Source organism: Vigna angularis, chromosome 2, assembly GCF_016808095.1.
Source record: "Vigna angularis cultivar LongXiaoDou No.4 chromosome 2, ASM1680809v1, whole genome shotgun sequence".
Taxonomy (NCBI): Eukaryota; Viridiplantae; Streptophyta; class Magnoliopsida; order Fabales; family Fabaceae; genus Vigna; species Vigna angularis.
In genome coordinates, this window is record NC_068971.1 from 45012119 (window position 1) to 45034475 (window position 22357).

At 29.4% G+C, this 22357-nt stretch overlaps 1 protein-coding gene across 3 annotated transcripts; it reads left to right on the forward strand.

Moving 5' to 3' along the window:
* The first annotated feature begins 12610 nt into the window (after positions 1–12610).
* LOC108322433 (DNA glycosylase/AP lyase ROS1) lies at positions 12611–21960 on the forward strand. Of its 3 annotated transcripts, XM_052872765.1 has the most exons (23): positions 12611–12758; positions 12867–12916; positions 13032–13682; positions 14774–16042; positions 16132–16479; positions 17015–17105; positions 17200–17291; positions 17394–17963; positions 18030–18337; positions 18422–18501; positions 18688–18772; positions 18841–18932; positions 19015–19083; positions 19288–19324; positions 19413–19495; positions 19606–20040; positions 20285–20321; positions 20401–20458; positions 20598–20737; positions 20824–20889; positions 20971–21085; positions 21161–21199; positions 21421–21960. In XM_052872765.1, the coding sequence occupies exons 3-23, from the start codon at positions 13193–13195 to the stop codon at positions 21678–21680; spliced, it is 4764 nt and encodes a 1587-aa protein (XP_052728725.1). In that variant the 5' UTR covers positions 12611–12758; positions 12867–12916; positions 13032–13192; the 3' UTR covers positions 21681–21960. The 3 variants fall into 3 exon arrangements, with proteins under 3 accessions (XP_052728725.1, XP_052728724.1, XP_017409999.1); XM_052872764.1 differs by having other exon boundaries at positions 17394–18337; XM_017554510.1 differs by having other exon boundaries at positions 12618–13682; positions 17394–18337.
* Positions 21961–22357: the final 397 nt, after the last annotated feature.

Consider the following 22357-nt stretch of genomic DNA (forward strand, 5'->3'; position numbering starts at 1 on the left):
TCTGTTTACTTTTGTAGAGAATTAGAAATTTGAATAAGATTGGATAAAGTTTTCCAAGATCATCTCACCTAGCAAGAAGATCTATTGTCCAATAAGAATCACCTTCAACCTTCATAGCAAGACAATTAATTTTGACACAAAAATAACATATTGCAAGGAATGATAAATTATACTCGTTCTTTGATGATGATCTAAAATGGATTTGTCTATGAAAAAAAATAGATAATAGATTTAACTAATAGTATAATAAGAAAATTATTCAAATTTGTATTATTTTTGACTCCAGAAACAAATTAATATATTATAATTAAGCAAACTAAGGACCTTTTATTGTTATAAAAAATATTTTTTTATAGAATATAAATGAACGTAGTGCATTAACTTATTTTTTTATAACAATGATAATATTGTTTTTATACATGAAAAATCTATATCACAAATAAATATTCTAAATTATTTGTTTCTATATGTTTAAATAGAATAATGACTTTATAACAAGTATTTTGTCCTAAATAAAAATACATATTGATAGTTGTTTACACCACTAAATCTTCAACTTATATATTATAATACATTTTCTATACAAGTTTTAATTAACATGATACACATCATTTAAAAGTAATGAAATTATGAATGGAATATCAAATCATAATTTCCATAAAAAGCAAAGATCTTGTTACATTCTTAAATGATTAGATAATGAAAATAGATAGTTCAATTAATTAAAACATAATATATTTTAAGTATTTGATTTGATATAATTAAATAGTCAATATATCTCTCATGAGTAAATAAAAATATCATAGCTTAATAATGCAGTAAGAATATATTTTTAGGAAAAAAAATACAACCATAAAATATATTATAAAATTAATTCATCTTTTAATTTATTCTTTATTTTTATAAAATATGTAATTATTGTGGTTTTCCATCATAATAATATGGTCTTCCATCATAATGTTTTTTTTTTCTCTTAGCAGTTTTCTATTCTTTTTTTTACTCCACTTATTGACAAAAAAAAAATTAATGGGCTTCTACATTTTAGTACTCCAACAATCTTTTATGTAGGCCCATTTTATCACCTACACGTAGAAATACTTTCCTTATGTACATTTACGTTCATTATTTTTATGATATAAAAAATAATATTATTATTATAAATAATTTACATCTTAAAAAATATTTAAATAAAAAATAGAAATTATACTTAAAAATATTACTTAAAAAATAAAATTAATAAAATAATTAAAAAGATTGTTGTATAAAATTAATAAAAATAACTAAACCCTAAGAACGTGTATAATTTTTTTTTATATAATAATACAGATAGAAAACAATTCTTTTATCACAGCCTCTTGTTAAATAATAATATGGTGATTTTCAAGAATATTTATTTATTTTAATTTATATTATACAATAGTATAACATTTTCTTAAAAAATATATGAATTTATAAAAAAAAATTGTTTGTACTCCAGTACTTTGATAATAGTTATAATTTACTGTTATTTATTTTTTGTAAATGTTTTATGTTTAAACAAAATGTAAGAAGGATTTAAAATTAAAAAAAACTATACTTAAAAAATAAATTTTGATTGGAAAAACTATTAGATTACATGAAAATAGGTTTTTTATATTAATAAACTGTTAAAATAACTAATTTATCAAAGTTCAATTAATTTTCATCCCTGGAGTAACAGATAAATCTTATCAAACACAACCTTCAAGAAATATTTTGGTTAATGAATCTGACTAATAAATACCCTAACACACTTACCATAAAACATTAATACATGACATCAGATATTTAAGTTACTTAAGGTAAACATTGAATAACTTTTATATTTTAATAAACATAACAAATACTTTTATTTTCTTAACTGATGTCCTTAAATACTAATTAATATCTCTCTTAAGTTTTTTTAACACATAAAATTTGAGTTACTAGTTTATAATTTGTTCTAAATCCACTTCAAATCAACTGATTTTTTAAATATAGAATTAACAAAATTTAAATATAAAAAAAGGTACAAAACTGATTAGTCAACTCTGTGGGAAAGACAACAAACAAAAAAGGTAGGGTGAGAAAAAAATACCAATATATAGTGATATAGAACTCAGAAACTAAAACAAAAGAAAAAAAAATTCAAATAGTAAAAATTATAAATAAAAAAAAACTTTAGTTTTTATGTCGCCGCATCATCACCTATGTGAAATTTAAACGTGTACAACGTATAACAATAAATAACTTAATTGACATATTTATATATATTAGCTGTCAAGTTGTATAATGTAATATTAAAATAAACCTCAGCATGCAAGTTTCACAGTCGGTAAACGATATGGATTGGCGAAGCAAACGGTGGTCGTCGGTTGCTTGACGTGGCAACTTCTTTTTGGATCGATCGAAAGCTGCATTTCTCTTGCGACACGCCATGGCTGCTATTTACAGCACTGTCTTCACGATATTGTCTTCATCGTTTTGGGAAGATAAATAAAACAATTATAACGTTAACATTGGCATGAGCCGATTTTCAGTAACAGGTAGCAGCATGCATCCACTCCAAATTTCAAACGGTAAAATTACATACTGAGATAGGAAACGTGTTCTGTCATTTAAAAGTTTCTTCAACCAATATGTGTTGTTTTGGATTGCAGGTCAGGAAAACTATATTTATAATGATAACAGTGCAGTGATTTTGAAAGAAATGGAAAAGTTCAGCCTTATAATTTTTCATTTGGATATTTTATGTATTTATATATGAACGTAGTGCATTAACTTATTTTTTTATAACAACTAATATTGTTTTTTACACATGAAAAGTCTATATTTAAAATAAATATTCTACATTATTTGTTTCTATATTGTTTAAATAGAATAATGATTTTATAACAAGTATTTTGTCCTAAATAAAATAAATATTGATAGTTGTTTGCACTAATAAATGTTCAACTTATATATTATAATATATTTTCTATAAAAGTTTTAATTAACATGATACACGTCATTTAAAAGTAATGAAATTGTGAATAGAATATCAAATCATAATTTCCATAAGAAGCAAAGATCTTGTTACATTCTTAAATGATTAGATAATGAAAATAGATAGTTCAATTAATAAAAACATAATGTTTTTTAAGTATTTAATTTAATATAATTAAATAGTCAATATAACTCTCATGAGTAAATAAAAATCATAACTTAATAATGTAGTAGGATTATATTTTTAGGAAAAAATATACAACCAAAAAACATATTTTAAAATTAATTCATCTTTTAATTTATTCTTTTTTTTTAAATATGTAATTATTGTGGTCTTCCATCATAATAATATGGTCTTCCATCATAGTCTTTTTTTTTCTCTTACCAGTTTTCTATTCTTTTTCTACTCCACTTATTGACAAAAACAAAATTAATGTAGGCCCATTTTATCACCTACAGCTAGAAATACTTCTATTATGTACATTTGCGTTCATTATTCTTATGATATAAAAAATAATAATAATAATATTATTATAAATAATTTATATTTAAAAAAATATTTAAATAAAAAATAGAAATTATTACTTAAAAAATAAAAATAATAAAACAATTAAAAAGATTATTGTATAAAATTAATAAAAATAACAAAACCCTAAAATAAAATAAAACGTGTATAAATTATATATATAATAATAATAATAATAATAATAATAATATTAATATAGATACAAAACAATTCTTTTATCACAGCTTCTTGTTAAATAATAATATGTTGATTTTCAAGAATATTTATTTATTTTAATTTACATTATACAATAGTATAATACTTTCTTAAATAATATATGAATCTATAAAAAAAATGTTTGTATTCCAGCGCCTTGATAATAGTTATGATTTACTGTTATTTATTTTTAGTAAAATGTAAGATAAATTTAAAATTAACAAAAAATAACTATACTTAAAATAATTTTTGATTTAAAAAAAACGGTTAGATTACATGAATATACGTTTTTTATATTAATAAACTATTAAAATAACTAATTTATCAAAGTTGAATTAATTTTCATCTCTGGAGTAACAGATAAATCTTATCAAACACAACCTTCAAGAAATATTTTGGTTAATGAATCTGACTAATAAATACCCTAACACACTTACCATAAAACATTAATACATGACATCAGATGTTTAAGTTACTTAGGTAAACATTGAATAACTTTTATATTTTGATACACATAACAAATACTTTTATTTTCTTAACTGATGTCCTTAAATACTAATTAATATCTCTTTTAAGTTTTATTAAGACATAACATTTGTGTTACTAGTTTATAATTTGTTGTAAATCTACTTCAAATCAACTGATTTTTAAATATAGAATTAACAAAATTTAAATATAGAAAAAGTTACAAAAGTCAATGGAAAGACAACAAAAAAAAAGCTAGGGTGAGAAAAAAATACCAATATATAGTGATATAGAACGAAGAAACTAAAACAAAAGAAAAAAAATTCAAATAGTAAAAGTTATAAATAAAAAAAAAACTTTAGTTTTTATGTCGCCGCATCATCACCTATGTGAAATTTAAACTACAACTTATAACATAAATAACTTATTTGACATATTTATATATATTAGCTGTCAAGTTGTATCATGTAATATTAAAATAAACCTCAGCATGCAAGTTTCACAGTCGGTAAACGATATGGATTGGCGAAGCAAACGGTGGTCGTCGGTTGCTTGAATGGCAACTTTTTTTTGGATAGATCGAAAGCTGCATTTCTCTTGCAACATGCCATGGCTGTTATTTACAGCACTGTCTTCACGATATTGTCTTCATCGTTTTGGGAAGATAAACAAAACAATTATTACGTTAACATTGGCATGAGCGGATTTTCAGTGACAGGTAGCAGCATGCATCCACTTCAAATTTCAAAAGGTAAAATTACATACTGAGATAAGAAACTTGTTCTGTCATTCAAAAGTTTCTTCAACCAATATGTGTTGATTTGGATTGCAGGTCATGAAAACTATATTTATAATGATAACAGTGCAGTGATTTTGAAAGAAATGGAAAAGTTCAGCCTTATAAATTTTCATTTGGATATTTTATGTATTTATATATGATTTTAAAATAATAGTATCCAGATAAAAGTAGTTTTTTCTTTTCTGAAAAATAAATTTCAATCTTAAGTTAGATTGATTTTTCTAATTAATGCAATTTCAAGTTTGATTTATATATTAGATTTTTATTATTGTACAAAAAATACGTTTTAACAGATACAAAATCTATTTAAATTTATAAATATCATTTTGTGAGAATTGTTAACAGTGCTTGATTTATAGTTTAGATATTTATAATCCACTTCTATATAAAGTTCATACATATTATAACATATTAACTTCATCAAATATAAATTGTGTTAAAATAACTTGTGACACAAATTGGTAGACAAAAATTCATGGTCCGTTGGTCAATTTTATTTTTTACTTTTTTAAATTAAAATTTAAAATAAAAATAATAATAATAAATTTTCTACATTATATTTGTGTAAATATGTAAATATACAGTAGTTTAAATCATTAAAACATATAAATTAAGTTTCAATTATTAGTTATAACAATAATTGTAATAATTATTATAATTTATCCAATTTAAAATATTAATTAATCAATTAAAAACTTAGAAAATATTGAAGACATCAACTCACCAAGACCAAACTTTATACATTATATAAAAAAATGAAGACAATAAAAAAAGATGATAATTTCATTAGAAAAAAAATACTAGTTACATAAACATTTCAATATTTTTAAAATTTTAGATCCTCGTATTTATACCACTATTCAAAGCGAAGAAGATAAGAAAGCTTTACAATATCTTATGCTAAAATAAAGGATACATGGTTTTAGTTTCTAATTACACACCTCTCCTCACCATGAAACTAAAATAATCAAACTAACTAGTTTCAAAACAATCTAATATTGAATAAGGTAGGCCCATTTTATCACCTACAGCTAGAAATACTTCTATTATTTACATTTGCGTTCATTATTCTTATGATATAAACAATAATAATAATATTATTACAAATAATTTATATTTTAAAAAATATTTAAATAAAAAATAGAAATTATTACTTAAAAAATAAAAATAATAAAACAATTAAAAAGATTATTGTATAAAATTAATAAAAATAACTAAACCCTAAAATTAAAAAAAAAACGTGTATAAATTATATATATATATATATATATAATAATAATAATAATAATAATAATAATATTAATATAGATACAAAACAATTCTTTTATCACAGCCTCTTGTTAAATAATAATATGCTGATTTTCAAGAATATTTATTTATTTTAATTTACATTATACAATAGTATAATACTTTCTTAAAAAATATATGAATCTATAAAAAAAATTGTTTGTACTGCAGCGCCTTGATAATAGTTATGATTTACTGTTATTTATTTTTAGTAAAATGTTTTATGTTTAAACAAAATGTAAGATAAATTTAAAATTAAAAAAATAACTTTACTTAAAATAATTTTTGATTTAAAAAACGGTTAGATTACATAAATATACGTTTTTTATATTAATAAACTATTAAAATAACTAATTTATCAAAGTTGAATTAATTTTCATCCCTGGAATAACAGATAAATCTTATCAAACACAACCTTCAAGAAATATTTTGGTTAATGAATCTGACTAATAAATACCCTAACACACTTACCATAAAACATTAATACATGACATCACATGGTTAAGTTACTTAGGTAAACATTGAATAACTTTTATATTTACAAATACTTTTATTTTCTTAACTGATGTCTTTAAATACTAATTAATATCTCTCTTAAGTTTTTTTAACACATAACATTTGAGTTACTAGTTTATAATTTGTTGTAAATCTACTTCAAATCAACTGATTTTTTAAATATAGAATTAACAAAATTTAGATATAAAAAAAAGTTACAAAACTGATTAGTCAACTCTGGTATACTCCGGTAGGGAAAGACAACAAACAAAAAAAGGTATGGTGAGAAAACAATATTAATATATATTTAGTGATGTAGAACGCAGAAACTACAACAAAAGAAAAAAAAAATTCAAATAGTAAAAATTACATATTAAGAAAAAAAAACTTTTAATTCAAATAGTAAAAATTACATATTAAGAAAAAAAAACTTTTAGTATTTATATTGCCGCATGCATAGCCTATGTGAAATTTAAACGTGTACAACGTATAACAATCGATAACTTAATTGGCATATTTATATATATTAGTTGTCAAGTTGTGTCATTTAATATTAAAATAAATCTCTGCATGCAAGTTTCTCAGTACGTAAACAATATAGATTGGCGAAGCAAACGGTGGTCGTCGGTTGTTTGACGTGGCAACTTCTTTTTGTATCTATCGAAAGCTGCATTTCTCTTGTGACACGCCATGGCTGCTATTTACAGCACTGTCTTCATGATCTTGTCTTCATCGTTTTGGAAAGATAAACAAAACAATTATAAAGTTAACATTGGCATGCGCCGATTTTCAGTGACAGGTAGCATCATGCATGCACTTTAAATTTCAAACGGTAAAATTACTGAGATAAGAAATGTGTTCTGTCATTTAAAAGTTTCTTCAACCAATATATGTTGTTTTGGATTGCAGGTCATGAAAAACTATATTTATAATGATAACAGTGCAGTGATTTTGAAAGAAATGGAAAAGTTCAACCCTATAAATTTTCATTTGGATAGTTTATGTATTTATATATGATTTTAAAATAATAGTATCCATATAAAAGTTGTTTTTTCTTTTCTGAAAAATTAATTTCAATCTTAAGTTAGATTGAATTTTCTAATTAATGCAATTTCAAGTTTGATTTATATATTTAGATTTTATTATTGTAATGAATAAAATAACACCTTTTAACTAATATAAAATATATTTAAATTTATAAATATCATTTTGTGAGAATTGTTAACAACTTTGTACTTGATTTATAGTTTAGATATTTAGTTTTTATAAATTTTAAATATTACTGTGAGGGGAAAATGGGAAATATTAGACATAAATAAAAAAATGAAAGATAGTAGTAAATTTAACTAAATAGAAGATAATATGAAAAAATTCAAACAAGAAATAGAGAAAGCAACAAGGTTAATATACTTTCTCTAATTGTGTAATATAAATCAAAATTCAAGAAAATGTTATTTTTTTTTTATAATTCAATTTTAAAATATTTACTATATTAAACACATTTAAGAAAAATATATTAAAAAGAGGTAACTGATAAGAAAAACTCTACCCCCTCTTTTGGCATATTTATTAAAATATTTTAGCTATGCAAGTGGATGTTATCGGTAACATCAGATATCCGTTGTCGCTTTTATTAATAAAAAATATATTTTAATAGCACAAATCTCAATATATAAAAAATCTACAAGTCAAACAAAAACTATAAATAAGAAACGCCATAATGATAATAAAATTAAACATTGCATGATCGATCTTCCAGTGCATGAATAACTCGTGTCACATAAAGCATGTTCGAATGACAAATAATAAAAACAATTATTTTTTAAAAAAAATACACATAAAATTATCATGAGTATTTGTTATACATATTACTGTCATTTTTTAAATGATACAAATATAAAATGTCATTCTATTCTGAGATATTAATTTTCTTTGTCACTTGACTATTCTTTACCATTAATAGATAAACATTATACAGTTTGAAGTCAGCCTCCAGTCTGAGATATCTCATGCAATTCAACTAAAATTAATTTTTATTTGTAAATGAAAAAGTATTGCAGATATTACTATTTTTAAATAAGATTTAGTATGATTGAAGTTTCCAAGCAGCAGTTATTTGCATATAATATTGAAGTAACTTTTGACAGGCTATGTTTGCGGCGGAGATCAATTTTCAACATGTTATGTCGAATATTAAGAATGGTCAGTGAAGTTGTTCCTTCCATGTACTTATATTTTTACTTTAGTCTAAGTTATTGTGTTTGCGAATCTACATGCCATTATATCATCTTAACAAAACACAACATTTCTCTTAAACAAATATTTAAATTTATAATTTATAATTTTTTTATTTTTCTTAATTTGAATATTTAATGATAGTCTTTACTGTTTATGTCAATCATTTTTTAACAAGTAAACTGTGTTTATTTTTAATTTTAATTAGAGGTTTGTCATTAAAAAAACAAAAAAAGGTCAAATTTAACCTTAGAAACTATCCTTAAAATAAAATTGATTGGAAAAATAACTAATTTATTAAATATTTAAACTCTTTGTTTTTATCAAAAATAACTTCAAGAAATATTTTGGCTAATAATGAATCTGACTAATAAATATCTTATCACACTGCCATGAAACTCTATACATTAAATCAAATGTTTAAAGTTGGTTGAGAAACATTAAACAAATTTTATATTTTGATACCCATAATAAATACTTTTTATTTTCTCAACTGATGTCCTCATAAATGCTAATTAAGTTTTCTACACACATAAAATCTGAATTATAATTTATAATTTGCTATAAATTCACCTAAAATCAACTTTTTGCTATTAGCTACAAATTGAACACAATCCAAATATTAAAAAGAATAACACTAAACTGTCTATTAGTCAACTCTTGCAAAAAAAAAAAGTTGTGATACCTTTAAGAAATATATAAATTAAAAGTTAGAAAGAAAATAGTTATATAATTAGTAATTATAAAGTGCATGAAGAAAAACAAATAAAAAATCAAATTTAACATAAAAAGCATAAACTGAGAAAAGAAAAAGTTTACTTTTTACTTTGCCAACTGCATCGCCAATGTGATGTTTAGACGTGTAATACATACAGCAATGAATCACAATTGACCGTTGTATAATACATACATATCACTTGTCAGATTGTAATTAAACACTAGTGCATGAATGAGATTAAATTAAAATATATTAATGAAAACCTGAAGTTTTACAGTGTTTTACCAAAGCTAAAGGATATGGATTGGAGAAGCAAGCGGTGGTGGTCGGTTGATTTTTACGTGGCAAGTTCTTTCTGGGTTGATTGGAAGCTGTATGGCTCTCGTGACACGCCATAGCTGCCATAGACAGCTCTGCATGTCTTCATGTTTGTGTCTTCATCACTTAGGGAAGATAACCAAAATAATTACAACAATAGCATTGGCGTGTCAATTTGAAGTGTCAGGTAGAATCTGCATGCATTCATATTTCAAACGGTAAAATTTACATTCAAAAATAAAATAAACGTTCTGTCATATAAAGTTTTTTCAACCAATGGATTTCTCTTTGCCAGCAAGATCTATGTTGGGTTGATTTAAAGACTTTTACCGGTACAATGAAGTGATCTTTAGGGTTACAGTATAGTGATGTGGAAGAAAAGAATTTATTGAGACACTTTTTTATATTATTTTTTAAAACAGTACTGTAAAAACAAAAAAAAAAACTAGTTATTTTGGATATTATTTTTTCAAGAAAAGGTGGCTTTTTAGATGTAATTCAGTTTTAAAAAATGAACTTTTGTTAAACATATTTTTAAAAATATTAAAATATATATATTAGAAAGAAATAATTTATATTACCAGAAATTCTATTGACATATATGTTTGTTACAGTGAAACCTATTTTAACATATTTATAGAAGTGTTTCACAAGATTTTATAAATTATTATGAATTTGATTAATCTAAGAGTATTTTCATAAAATTTTGATGCATCTCTAAAGAGATTAATACAATTCCGGTTTAGGGTATTTAAATAAAATAAGTTTCTTTTATAGAAATGTGATACTTATTGTATGATAAAATATTAATAATTAATTTACAAATAGAAATAAGATAATATGAATGAAGAGTCAAGAAAATAGGCAAAAATACCTAAATATCTAAAACTAAAAATTGAATTACCTATTATTAATTTCAAGTTGATGGCCAGTATAAGCTAAAATAATTAGTTTGAAATAATTAAATTAAATGCGTTAAAATGTGATTGTTTTTAGTTATATATTTTATAGAATTGTAATCATATTTCCACTAGGGCTGCTAAGTCAACTTTGAAATCATCCACATCGTACATCACAAATACGTTATCACTTTTATCAGTAAACAAAATATTTTAGTAACACAAATTTAAGACTTAAAAGTAAAAAAACAATAGAAATAAATTAACGTTAAAAATTTCATGATTGAACTTCCACGTCCAACTGACATACTTTAGTAACAAAATAACATAATTAAATTTAAGAAAAAAAATCAAACAGATAAATTAATTAGAATCATGTGTGGTATTTCTTAAACCATTCTGTGAGACACTATCTCAATATAACAAATAAAAAGTAAAAAAATAACGCTTCAATTATTAAAAGTTACTTTTATTTATTTGTGATGTTTATTTCAATGCTATTAATTAAAGATCATTTTATAGTATCATAAGTTTTTAATTACTTAGTATGTAGGGATACTGTCTTAAGAAAGTAATACATGAAAAAGAAACTCTAAAGATTTAAACAAAATTGTAACAAACATTTTGAAAATTTAATTTATTTCATTTTTGTTTTGTTAATGTATTTTACTTTAAACTTAAAATGTAATGTCATTAATAAACAAATGTATATTTTAAAAAACTTCTCCCTAAATACTTGTGGAACACAAGTAGTTTACTCTATCTTCGCTAAGTTTTCCTCTTAATAAATTTATTTTAATAAATAATTTCATCAACAGTTGTTAATGCCTTTCAAGGAAAACTCATGTACCGTATTTAACACTATTAAATAAATCATGTCAAATATTTAATATGACATATTAAATAATTTTTAAAGTATAATAAATTGTTTTATCATTTAATACTGTTTGTTTTAGGACTGGTGATCAAATTGATAAGGATGCCGATATTTTCTGTTACATAAGGATAGTCATTTAAAACTGATAATAACTTTACGAATATTAATTATATAAAATAAAAACGACAACTTTGTTTGCAATTTTAATATATTAAAACAAGTATTATCTTTTAACAAACATCTTATACTAATTTTATTTGTAATTATTAAAATATTTGACAAAACTTTACAAATTATTAATACATTTAGATGTTTACAAACTATAAATAAAAGTAAATTATTATATTTTTATCGTTCAAATTACACAACAAAATTAATATTTATAATGTTTTTATAATAAATATTATTATTTACGAAAAATGTGAAAAATATGTATACACATAAACTTTGATGTATATTCACGTAAAGCGAAACAAACTTTACGTGAATGATGTATACATGCACATGCAAAACTTGTACGTTTAAAGTGTGCATGTATCGTTTTCGAGTTTGATGTGCGTGAATCATTACTTGTCGCTTTGAGTTGGTCCAAGGAAGAAAATACTAAATGCCACCAAACATAAGACAAAAAAGAAAAAAAAAGGTTTAACTTTTAATCTAATTAAATTAAATAGAATTCTGGAAGGGGAATAGAAGTAATAAAGTAAAATAAAATAGCTCAGGCTGCATATGCAAGCTCATAGAAATTCGTGTAGGTTCTCTCTTTCCTTCTCTCTCACATTCGGTGGAAATGTTATATATATATCCCATTAGTTGCCGCATATAGATATCTGAAATCAGATTTCCGGCATTGACTCGATAAATCTACCTTAACAGCATCCGCACGAATCTCTCCGATTTTCTACTTCAACTTCGGTTTTGGTCGCGTGAAAGTTCCTATTCATCGCGAGCAGAAAGCGGAGGTAGCAACTAGAATAAGCGAATATTGTTTATCGTGAGAAGTCTTCTTTCCAACACTCTCCATAGACAGGTTTGGAATTTTAATTTTAATTAATTTCTTTAAATTTCAGTAATTACATCTTGACCACCAGGTTTGTCAGTCACCGGTTACTTTCAGGAGGTAATTCAGAAACTCACCTCGTTTAATGTTGAAAAACTGCATATATCTTCTCTACTTTATTTTTGTTATTTATTGATCTCTGTTTTCCGAAACCACTTACATTTTCCGCTGGCAGGTTTGTCCCCGAAAATAGACCTTTTATTCTTCGGGACATCTCTCTAGAATAGCTTCACAAAATCCTTTTGTTAAGTCCTTTTTGCAGAAATCCTTTTGCTGAGTCCTTTTGCACAAGGATTTTTTTTCCAGTTCTAAGTGAAAGTTCTAAAGCAAGTCAAAATGGAAAACGCAAGGAAGGTTGAGGAGCAGGCTGCTCAGGTCCCCGTCGTCCCCACCATCGCCACCACCCCTTTCATGCCCATCATTCCGACGCCAGTGCCGATCTGGACTCCTGAGATGGCAAACCAGTTCTATTCTCATTCCAATGGGATACCTGCTGGTTTTGATCTTCCACCATTTCCAGAGATAAGCAACTGGCCTAACCACCGCTTGGAGCCTTCCCCTTTCGCCCATCACAATGCCGCAAATCGCGTTCAAATATCTTTTGACAGCTTTCCCAGTTCAAGTAACGGCATAGGCATTCCTCAACTTTTGACCCAGCCAGACCTTCCGTTGGCATATTCTGCTGTAACAAATGAAGGCCAATTTGTTCCGCCGTATAATTCACAGTTCATCCCGACGACCTATACATCTTTCCATCATCATCAACTTCTCGGTGTGGAGCAACCGTTTCTCAATACTATCCATAACCAGTATACAGAGCTTCCGGGTAAGAGCAATAATTTTTTTATATATTTAGCGTCGTCGTCGCATTTTATTAAAATTTTCATTTGAGCGTGCACTAGCACTTGGCCGGTCTCCATTACCGGCAATGGGGAACTGATCTTCAGCAGTCATATTAAACACTTCAGATGATTTTAACCATTATGTTTTATTAATCTAATTGTTTTTGTCATCAAATGAAAATTTTAAAAATTCAATATATAGATTAAATACTTTAGAGGGTTATGACTTTGCTCCATCCCCGCAATGTGCAACAGCTGAACAAAGTAAAACCCGTATTTTCAAAATTGAAATGTAACATTTGATACCGTTAAGGATGGTGCCATAAAATTAGATGTTTGAACTAAACAGCTGTAACGAACATGTGGATCCTCTGCTGCATTTAACGCCAAAATTCTCCTCCATCACATTGTTGCATCAAATTGTCACACATTAATTCGACAAAAGAATATCAGCAGAGGATCCAAGTTTATAGTCATTGAATATTCGCATCCTAGTTCTATTTGAGTTCTGTTACTTCTGTTACTTGTCCAACTGGCCTATACACTTGTATTTTCTCTCCATACCGTCGCATGATGTTTTCATTTCATTTCCCTATTTTTTAATTCATTTGGAACATTTTTAGAGCAGCATAAAAACTTATATTTTTCTCATTAAACAACCATGTATATAACCAATGTCCATTATAAAAATTAGCTGTCGTTGGAATAAATGATAAAAGATAGTTCCTGCATAAGAAAATGTGTGCTCGCAACTATAAAGGAAAATACAGCTCAGAAAATAATCATAAACCACAGCTTTCATAAACAAAAGAACATTGTCTTACAAAGGAAAAAAACAGACCAACAAATTTAAACTACTAAATCAAAAGCATAGTTTGTTTTACAATTCGAACTTCAGCTCTCCAAAATGTTAGTGATCAATTTTGAACAGCTACATCAGCTAAATCAATTTTCCACACAATTCTTGTCTTTTTGTGACTCTGCTGATCCACAGCTTGGGACATGGGGCTTGCACATTCATCATCTGTTTACATTTCCCGACTCTAATTCGTATTTAAATAATTTCATGTTGCAGGCCCATCATACTTCGATTACTGTAGCAAGACATTTGCTGAAATTGCACCACACCAAGATGATGTCATCGCAGCAGAAACCAGAAAAGATGCTGCAACACCGATGACCATTGAAGAAAGGAATCGAGAAGGGGAAGACAAAAACAACGCATCCACAATGTGCTATAATCCTCACAACAAAATAAATGGCCCGACTACAAAAGTGGCTGCTGTACCTGCAGCAAAAGAGGATATACGCCGGAACTTTGATCTGAATAAAACGCCTCAAGCAAAACAGCCCAAAAGAAGAAAGCACCGGGCCAAGGTCGTAAAAGAAGGCCAACCAAAAAGAACAATCAAGAAAGCCGCTGCAGAGACTGCTCAATCTAAAGAAAACCAAGCTGACAAGAGGAAGGCAAGGAAAGGATTGAACACAACTTCTCCACAAACAGAAGTGACAGGAGAATGGACATCGGGGCCTAAATCAACCGTACAGACATGTAAAAGGTCCTTGAGGTTTGGGAGCAAAGAGCAAGCAATAGACGATCCTGGACGCAGAGAAAATATGCTCTTTGCCAATGCCAGCAGCTCAAGGAATTGGGTGGCTGATCATAATGGACTTCAAGAGTGTCCAAATAACTCCATTGGCAGAGACGCTTGGAGCGCAGGATGTGGTTTACAAGCTGTCGGTTCTAAGAGAAAACAACCTGGTATTGAACAGGCAGATAATACCAGCATTAATATGTTAGGAGCACAATATAATGATATGAAGGCATACTGCCTAAACTATGGGGTTCAATTTCCAAATGTTCATAAGAAAAGGAGAAGCGTCAAGGGGAGAACTTCAGAGGCACCACGTAAATCTTCTGTGACTGCCACCAAAGATGTCCAACTGGCAACATTCTTACAAGATGCCAGATCACATTCTTATATGTCAAGTCCCAAGTGCTGGGCTTCTGGTTCAGATTATACTGCAGCTGGAGTCCCAGTCTTGATTACAGCTACAGAAGGAGCTATTCAGGACAAACATCAACCCCTTGAGAACACGTTATCCTTAGAGCAGAAGAGGCCGACCAAAAGAAGATCAAGAGCTTCTACAAGAACTGATGTTGGTCTAGCACATACTGCAAAGCAAACGTGTAGCTCTGACAGACGAACATTTGGTGGTGCAGAAGGGCCACAGACATGTATTGATGCTTTAATTGCAGATTTGGGAGCATCACTCACAAAAAAGAAACGAACAGGAAGTGTCAGTTATGCATCCTCCTGCAAAAGACAAGACAACACATTAGGTATTTTTTTTTCAAATAACATTATGATTGTTTTTAAACACAATTCTGCCATGCAGTCTGTCTTACTAAAATTGATTGATCGAATGTAGCATGTGTAGACGAAGGGAAAGAAATTGTGGACAAAAATGTGGACGCTTTAACAGAGCAATTTATATTCCTAAACATCAACCGAGAAGCCTGTGACTCGCATGGGCAGTATATGCATGAGCATGAGTCGCATGGTGCCATTGTTCCCTACAAACCCAAAAAAAGGAGCATTCGAGCTAAAGTTGATCTTGATGAGGAAACTAATAAAGTTTGGGCGCTTTTACTTGAGGATATTAACAATAGTGGGATTGATGGAAGTGATGCAGAAAAGACGATATGGTGGGAACAAGAACGGAAAGTGTATCGTGGAAGGGCAGAGGCATTCATTGCAAAGATGCATCAAATACAAGGTATGAATGATATTATCACGAAAATCTAAGCACTATTCACACAACTGACAAATATCTACCTAACGATGTACTAGGAGGATAATAACATATATATATATATATATATATATATATATATATATATATATATATATATATATATATAAATATATATATATATATAAGTGTGTGTGTGTTTTTTCCTGCCTTAGAAAATCATGCAGCATTGAAAAGGCTCCAATAAATTAGTAAAGCCAAGCGAAAGTAGGTAACTCACACAATTACATTTTCTTCTCCTAAAAATGTTTCTAAAATGGTTTATCCACAAAATCTTTTTATAAAAAAGCCAAGCGAATGAGTTATTAACCATCCTTCCACACAATAGAAAAACTCTCATTGATACTAAAGCAAGAATACATCACGCTAAATTAAGAAAAGCTTTTTGTCTGACGAAGTTAATCACCAGTTTATCAAAATCAAAATGATGATAACTTAGAAAATGCTCTTATACATATTCAGTTAGACAGTTCAAGTACTAATAACATAACACATACAGGAGACAGGGGCTTTTCGATGTGGAAGGGATCTGTTGTGGATTCTGTGGTTGGTGTTTTCCTCACTCAAAATGTATCAGACCATCTTTCCAGGTATAAAGCATGCAAGCTTAATACTGAGAAATATACAGTGAACATAACATAATTAAGCATTCGTACAAACTAACATTACCCTTTTTGTTTGCAGTTCTGCATTCATGGCACTCGCTGCTCGATTTCCTCTGAAGTCAACGAGTACATGCCACAAGGAAAGCACAAGTTCCGACAAGGAAAGCACAGGTTCGATCTTCAACTTTGCATAGTGGATCAATCTGTTTGTGAAATGAATTCTAAGACAATAGATATTATTCAGAACTAATGGCAGCTTCATTTGTGTAACAGATGAATCAGACAGCAAAAAGGTTGAATCAAACAATGAACATAGCCCAGTGGAAAGTGGAACTAATGCAATGACTGAGGAAGGGCAAAACAGCTTATGTCAAGGGAGCATTAGGGAAGGGTTACATAACATAATTTCATCCCAACTGGCGGGCGTTGTATCTCAGACATCTGGAGATTTTCCAATTGATCAAAATCCTGAAAAGGTAGGGTCATTCTCGGATAGCATCTCAGAAATAGAAGACCTGCCAAGCACTGCACAGTTCAATATTTATTATAACAGGACTTCATTCAGAGAGCTTTTAGAGATGGCAAGTTCAACCATGTTGCATGATGTTAATGGCCAAAGAAGCAAATCAACTGAGAGCTTCACAGGAAAAAGCAATCAGTTCATAGACCTGAACCATGACAACCAGATAGGAAACTTGGAAAAATCAGATGCTATTCCATACACTTCAGAAACACCCGCCACCAAAGAATATACTTCGGAAGTAACCCGAAATTCTGGAGCTAACTGCTGTGATCCTCTAACAATAGAGTCCGACTCGAAAGCTGCAGTTGCCAATTCTCAAGGTATTCTATCCCCACTCCATCTCTTGCAGCAAATTAATCATGACCATAATGTTTTTCACATTTCAGAACAAACCCAAGAACCAAAGCAGAAAGAAAGAGAAAAGGATGTTGTTAATCCCAACCATGAAAAGAGGAAAGGAGAGGGTAAGAAAAAATCTGCCTCAGTAAAACCAAAAAGCAAGAAAGAAGAGAAAAAGAACTTTGATTGGGATAGTTTAAGAGTACAAGCACAAGCTCAAGCAGGGAAAAGAGAAAAGACAGAGAAGACCATGGACTCTGTGGACTGGGATGCTGTGAGACGTGCAGATGTCAGTGAAATATCCAAAACAATCAAAGAAAGGGGCATGAACAACATGCTTGCTGAACGTATTCAGGTAGAATTCCAGATCATGAAGTGATTCTACTGTAATCCTATATTTAAATACTAAACAGATTATGCCAAATGAATTACTGTGCAGAATTTCCTCAATCTATTGGTTGACAAGCACAAGGGCATTGATCTTGAGTGGCTGAGAGACGTTCCACCTGACCAGGCAAAGTAAGTATAGATATTATCAAACTACTTTAATATCATATATCCAAATTGGTAGCGTTCGCACACCAAAATCCTGAACCCTCAGTTTCACTAGAATCATATATAGACATGCATAAATACACGAAATTAGTTTTATTCATGCAAGCAGAAAAAGAGCATTATGTTAATTCAATTTATTTATACGTCCAGAGAATTCTTGCTCAGCATCAGGGGATTGGGATTGAAAAGTGTGGAGTGTATTCGACTCTTAACACTGCACCATCTTGCTTTTCCGGTATGTTGAAAACACTAGTACAAAACTTAAGGATTATGGAATATATTGACAGTTTATTGCCTCAATAGGTGGACACAAATGTTGGACGCATAGTGGTTCGTTTGGGATGGGTACCAATCCAGCCACTGCCAGAGTCACTACAGTTGCATGTTCTAGAATTGTGAGTTCCACGACAATAAATAGCATGAGGCTGTAATTCAGACAGAAAATAAGAGCTAACCTGACATCATTGTGCTGTATAGGTACCCAGTGTTGGATGCGGTACAAAAATATCTCTGGCCTCGACTCTGCAAGCTAGACCAAAGAACATTGTAATGATTATTTTCAATTTAAAGTTATATATTAAATGATACAAGTATCTTCTAGTTGCTGATTAAATTTTTCCTTTAGATTTAGTTTTTATCAACTGCCAACATGAATAATTATACAATATGATATTTCACACTTCTGGTTAAATTCTCCATCGTGATTAAACTCCCTAAATTGATTTTTTGTTTTATTGATATTTGCTGAAGGTATGAGCTGCACTACCAATTGATTACATTTGGAAAGGTAAATTACATTTTCTCATTTATCAGAGGGATGGCCATAGTTCAATGAAACCCTGTTATGACTGGGGAAATAAAATCAATTCATGCAGGTATTCTGTACTAAAAGCAAACCGAATTGCAATGCATGCCCAATGAGAGGGGAATGCAGACACTTTGCAAGTGCCTTTGCAAGGTATGATGACTACGATTAGGTGCATAGAATTGTTTGGGGATTAAATGATGAAAGGCGCGTAATGAGTTCGGATAAACACACTTACATGTAAACGATATTAAATATTGCAGTGCAAGACTTGCCCTGCCAGGACCAGAGGAGGAGAGAATGCCGAACACAAGTGGAAACAATGCAACCGAGCGGAAGGCATCACAAGTTATAAATCAAACGACCTTGCTTTTCCATGAAAATCCAATTGAAGGGGCACTTCAACAAAACAAGAACGTTCACGCTATAGTTGAAATGCCAGCAAGTCCAGATCCAGAACGTTCCAAATTTTCACAAGGTGATATAGAGGACGCCTTCAAAAAGGATTCATTTGAAATTCCAGACATAAAAGTAGACATGACAAAGTTCGCTTTGAGCATACAAAACTATGTGCAACAAAACATGGAACTTCAAGAAGGAGAAATGTCAAAGGCCTTGGTTGCTTTAAATCCAGATGTGGCATGCATCCCTACACCCAAGCTGAAGAATGTGAGCAAGTTGAGAACAGAGCATTACGTGTAAGTAGCAAAACCAATTCATCTCAGACTACTTAACTGGACTACAAAAAAGTTAATATTTAAAAACGCGAATGGGAAAATAACTCAAAAAAGCTGCAAAAGCAAGTAACACATGATGTACAATTTCCATGTGTCCAGAATAAAACTAACCTTGCAATATGGAAAAACGAATAGTTACCACTAACAACAAAAAATAACAGGAATCCTTGCAAATTATTCTGATAGTGTTTTGTGTTTCTTGCAGTTATGAACTACCCGACTCACATCCTCTTCTGAAAGGGGTTAGTTATTGATACATCAATTAAAAATAATAGTGTTTTATTACATCTGCCCATTTTATTAATCAATTATCAACCACAGTGGCAAACGCGAGAACCAGATGATCCAGGCAAATACCTTCTAGCTATATGGACCCCAGGTTAACAAAAATAACATGACACCATGATCCTTCTAAATTGATTTGGATTAAATGTAGTTTTTGTATCAACTTACAGATATATATTATTATTTTGGTTTTCTGGTGTTTTTCGTGTTGCCAAACACATTGTATACCACAGGGGAGACAGCAGACTCCATACAGCCACCAGAAAGAAAATGCAGCTCTCAGGATAGTGGCCAGCTTTGTAAAGAAAATGAATGTTATGAATGCAACAGTTTCCGTGAAGTAAATTCAAAGATAGTTCGAGGAACTATCCTGGTATGAATGCTTTAATCATGCATTGCTTATGAATTGGTTTTGCTACTGGCTAGAGATGTAATTAGCATATATGAATTTATGAATAGATACCATGTCGAACAGCTATGAGAGGGAGCTTTCCACTAAACGGGACCTACTTTCAAGTCAATGAGGTAAACGAGAATTGTTATCCGTTATGAAAGCTACTCACATCATGTGGTTTAAATTACGTACTAAAATATAATTTGCTACAGGTTTTTGCTGATAATGAGTCAAGTTTAAACCCAATTAGTGTTCCCCGTAGTTGGATCTGGAACCTCGGTAGGAGAACAGTATATTTTGGAACCTCCGTGTCATCGATTTTTAAAGGTAGCTTTATAAAAACTAAAATATAATAGATATATGTATACAAAACAATTAAACTGTGTTTTTTTTTTCAACCAGGCTTATCGACACAAGACATTCAACAATGCTTTTGGAGAGGTAAGATGTGGCTCCCGGAATGTGATCCTGCTAATTATTATTCAACTACGCTTAATTGTTCAAACTTAAGCAGAAACATACACTCCAGAAATCCCTTGAACTCACTACCGAAATCTGCAAAACGTAGTTTTCCTAATAAAATAATTAAAAACAGTAATCTACAGGTTAGGCAAGTGACTAGATAGCCAAATATATCTAATTGGGCAAAATATGTTTTGCAGGATATGTATGCGTGCGAGGATTTGACAGGGAAAGGAGAGCGCCTCGGCCACTGTTGGCTAGATTGCACTTCACAGCTAGCAGGACGCCTAAGACGCCTAAGACGCCTAAGACGCCTAAGACGCCTAAGACGCCTAAGACGCCTAAGAAAAAGGGTAACACCGAAAAGATGTTGAAACAACAAAGTGATTTAAACAAAACAAAAAATCAGCCAGAATTGTTTTCCAGTATTCAGGAGACCAGTGAAGCGCCGAGACAATAGAAGTTATTAAATATTCATCTTGTATCCTGTGTATTATAGGAGAGTCATTGTCGTGGTAAAATACTAGGCAATTTTCTCAGTTTAGGACTAGGACAAAGAGAGTATAGTGGCACCAAATTTGCTTTATAGGTCGGTGTAGATCGAAGAGGTATGTGAAAACTCAAAATAGTTGTACTCATCAACATTCTTCTAGATTGCAATTTATGTATTGCAATTGACTACTACGGGTTGTAGTATTTATCAGATTTTAACTTGAATTTCAATTTCTCAGATGCATATATATGACAAGCTTTGCAATTCTTCCATTTCCTAGATCTGCTAATGACAAATTAAGATCTTAAATTTCAAAGTAAAGATAAAAAATCGTACGAAAACATGAACAGTGACGAGAGCACCATAAAGAAACCAATCGGACACTGCCGTAGTATATTTATGCAATCGAAGCTTTAGAACGACGAATAAAAAAAGTAACACAAAGAGCTTTCAGATCAAGAAGAATACCTCATCGGGCCTCCGCCCTCAGTAGCGGAGCCGAAAAAGTGACCTGCGTTAAGAATGAGGAACGATGTAGGTGCAGGCAGGTGAGTAGAATGGTTGGGGTGAAGAGGTATATATAGTACCATTTTTTGCCGCCTTAGATCCATTTTCATTTTCCCTCCCTTTTTTACTTGACTTTT

Bases quoted from the DNA above. Each gene is read 5' to 3' on its own strand.
- LOC108322433 (XM_052872764.1), top strand. From the start codon at position 13,193: ATGGAAAACGCAAGGAAGGTTGAGGAGCAGGCTGCTCAGGTCCCCGTC. The intron at 16,480-17,014 runs GTATGAATGATA...TAACACATACAG, and splicing joins AAAGATGCATCAAATACAAG to GAGACAGGGGCTTTTCGATG. The intron at 21,086-21,160 runs GTAGCTTTATAA...TTTTTCAACCAG, and splicing joins CGTGTCATCGATTTTTAAAG to GCTTATCGACACAAGACATT.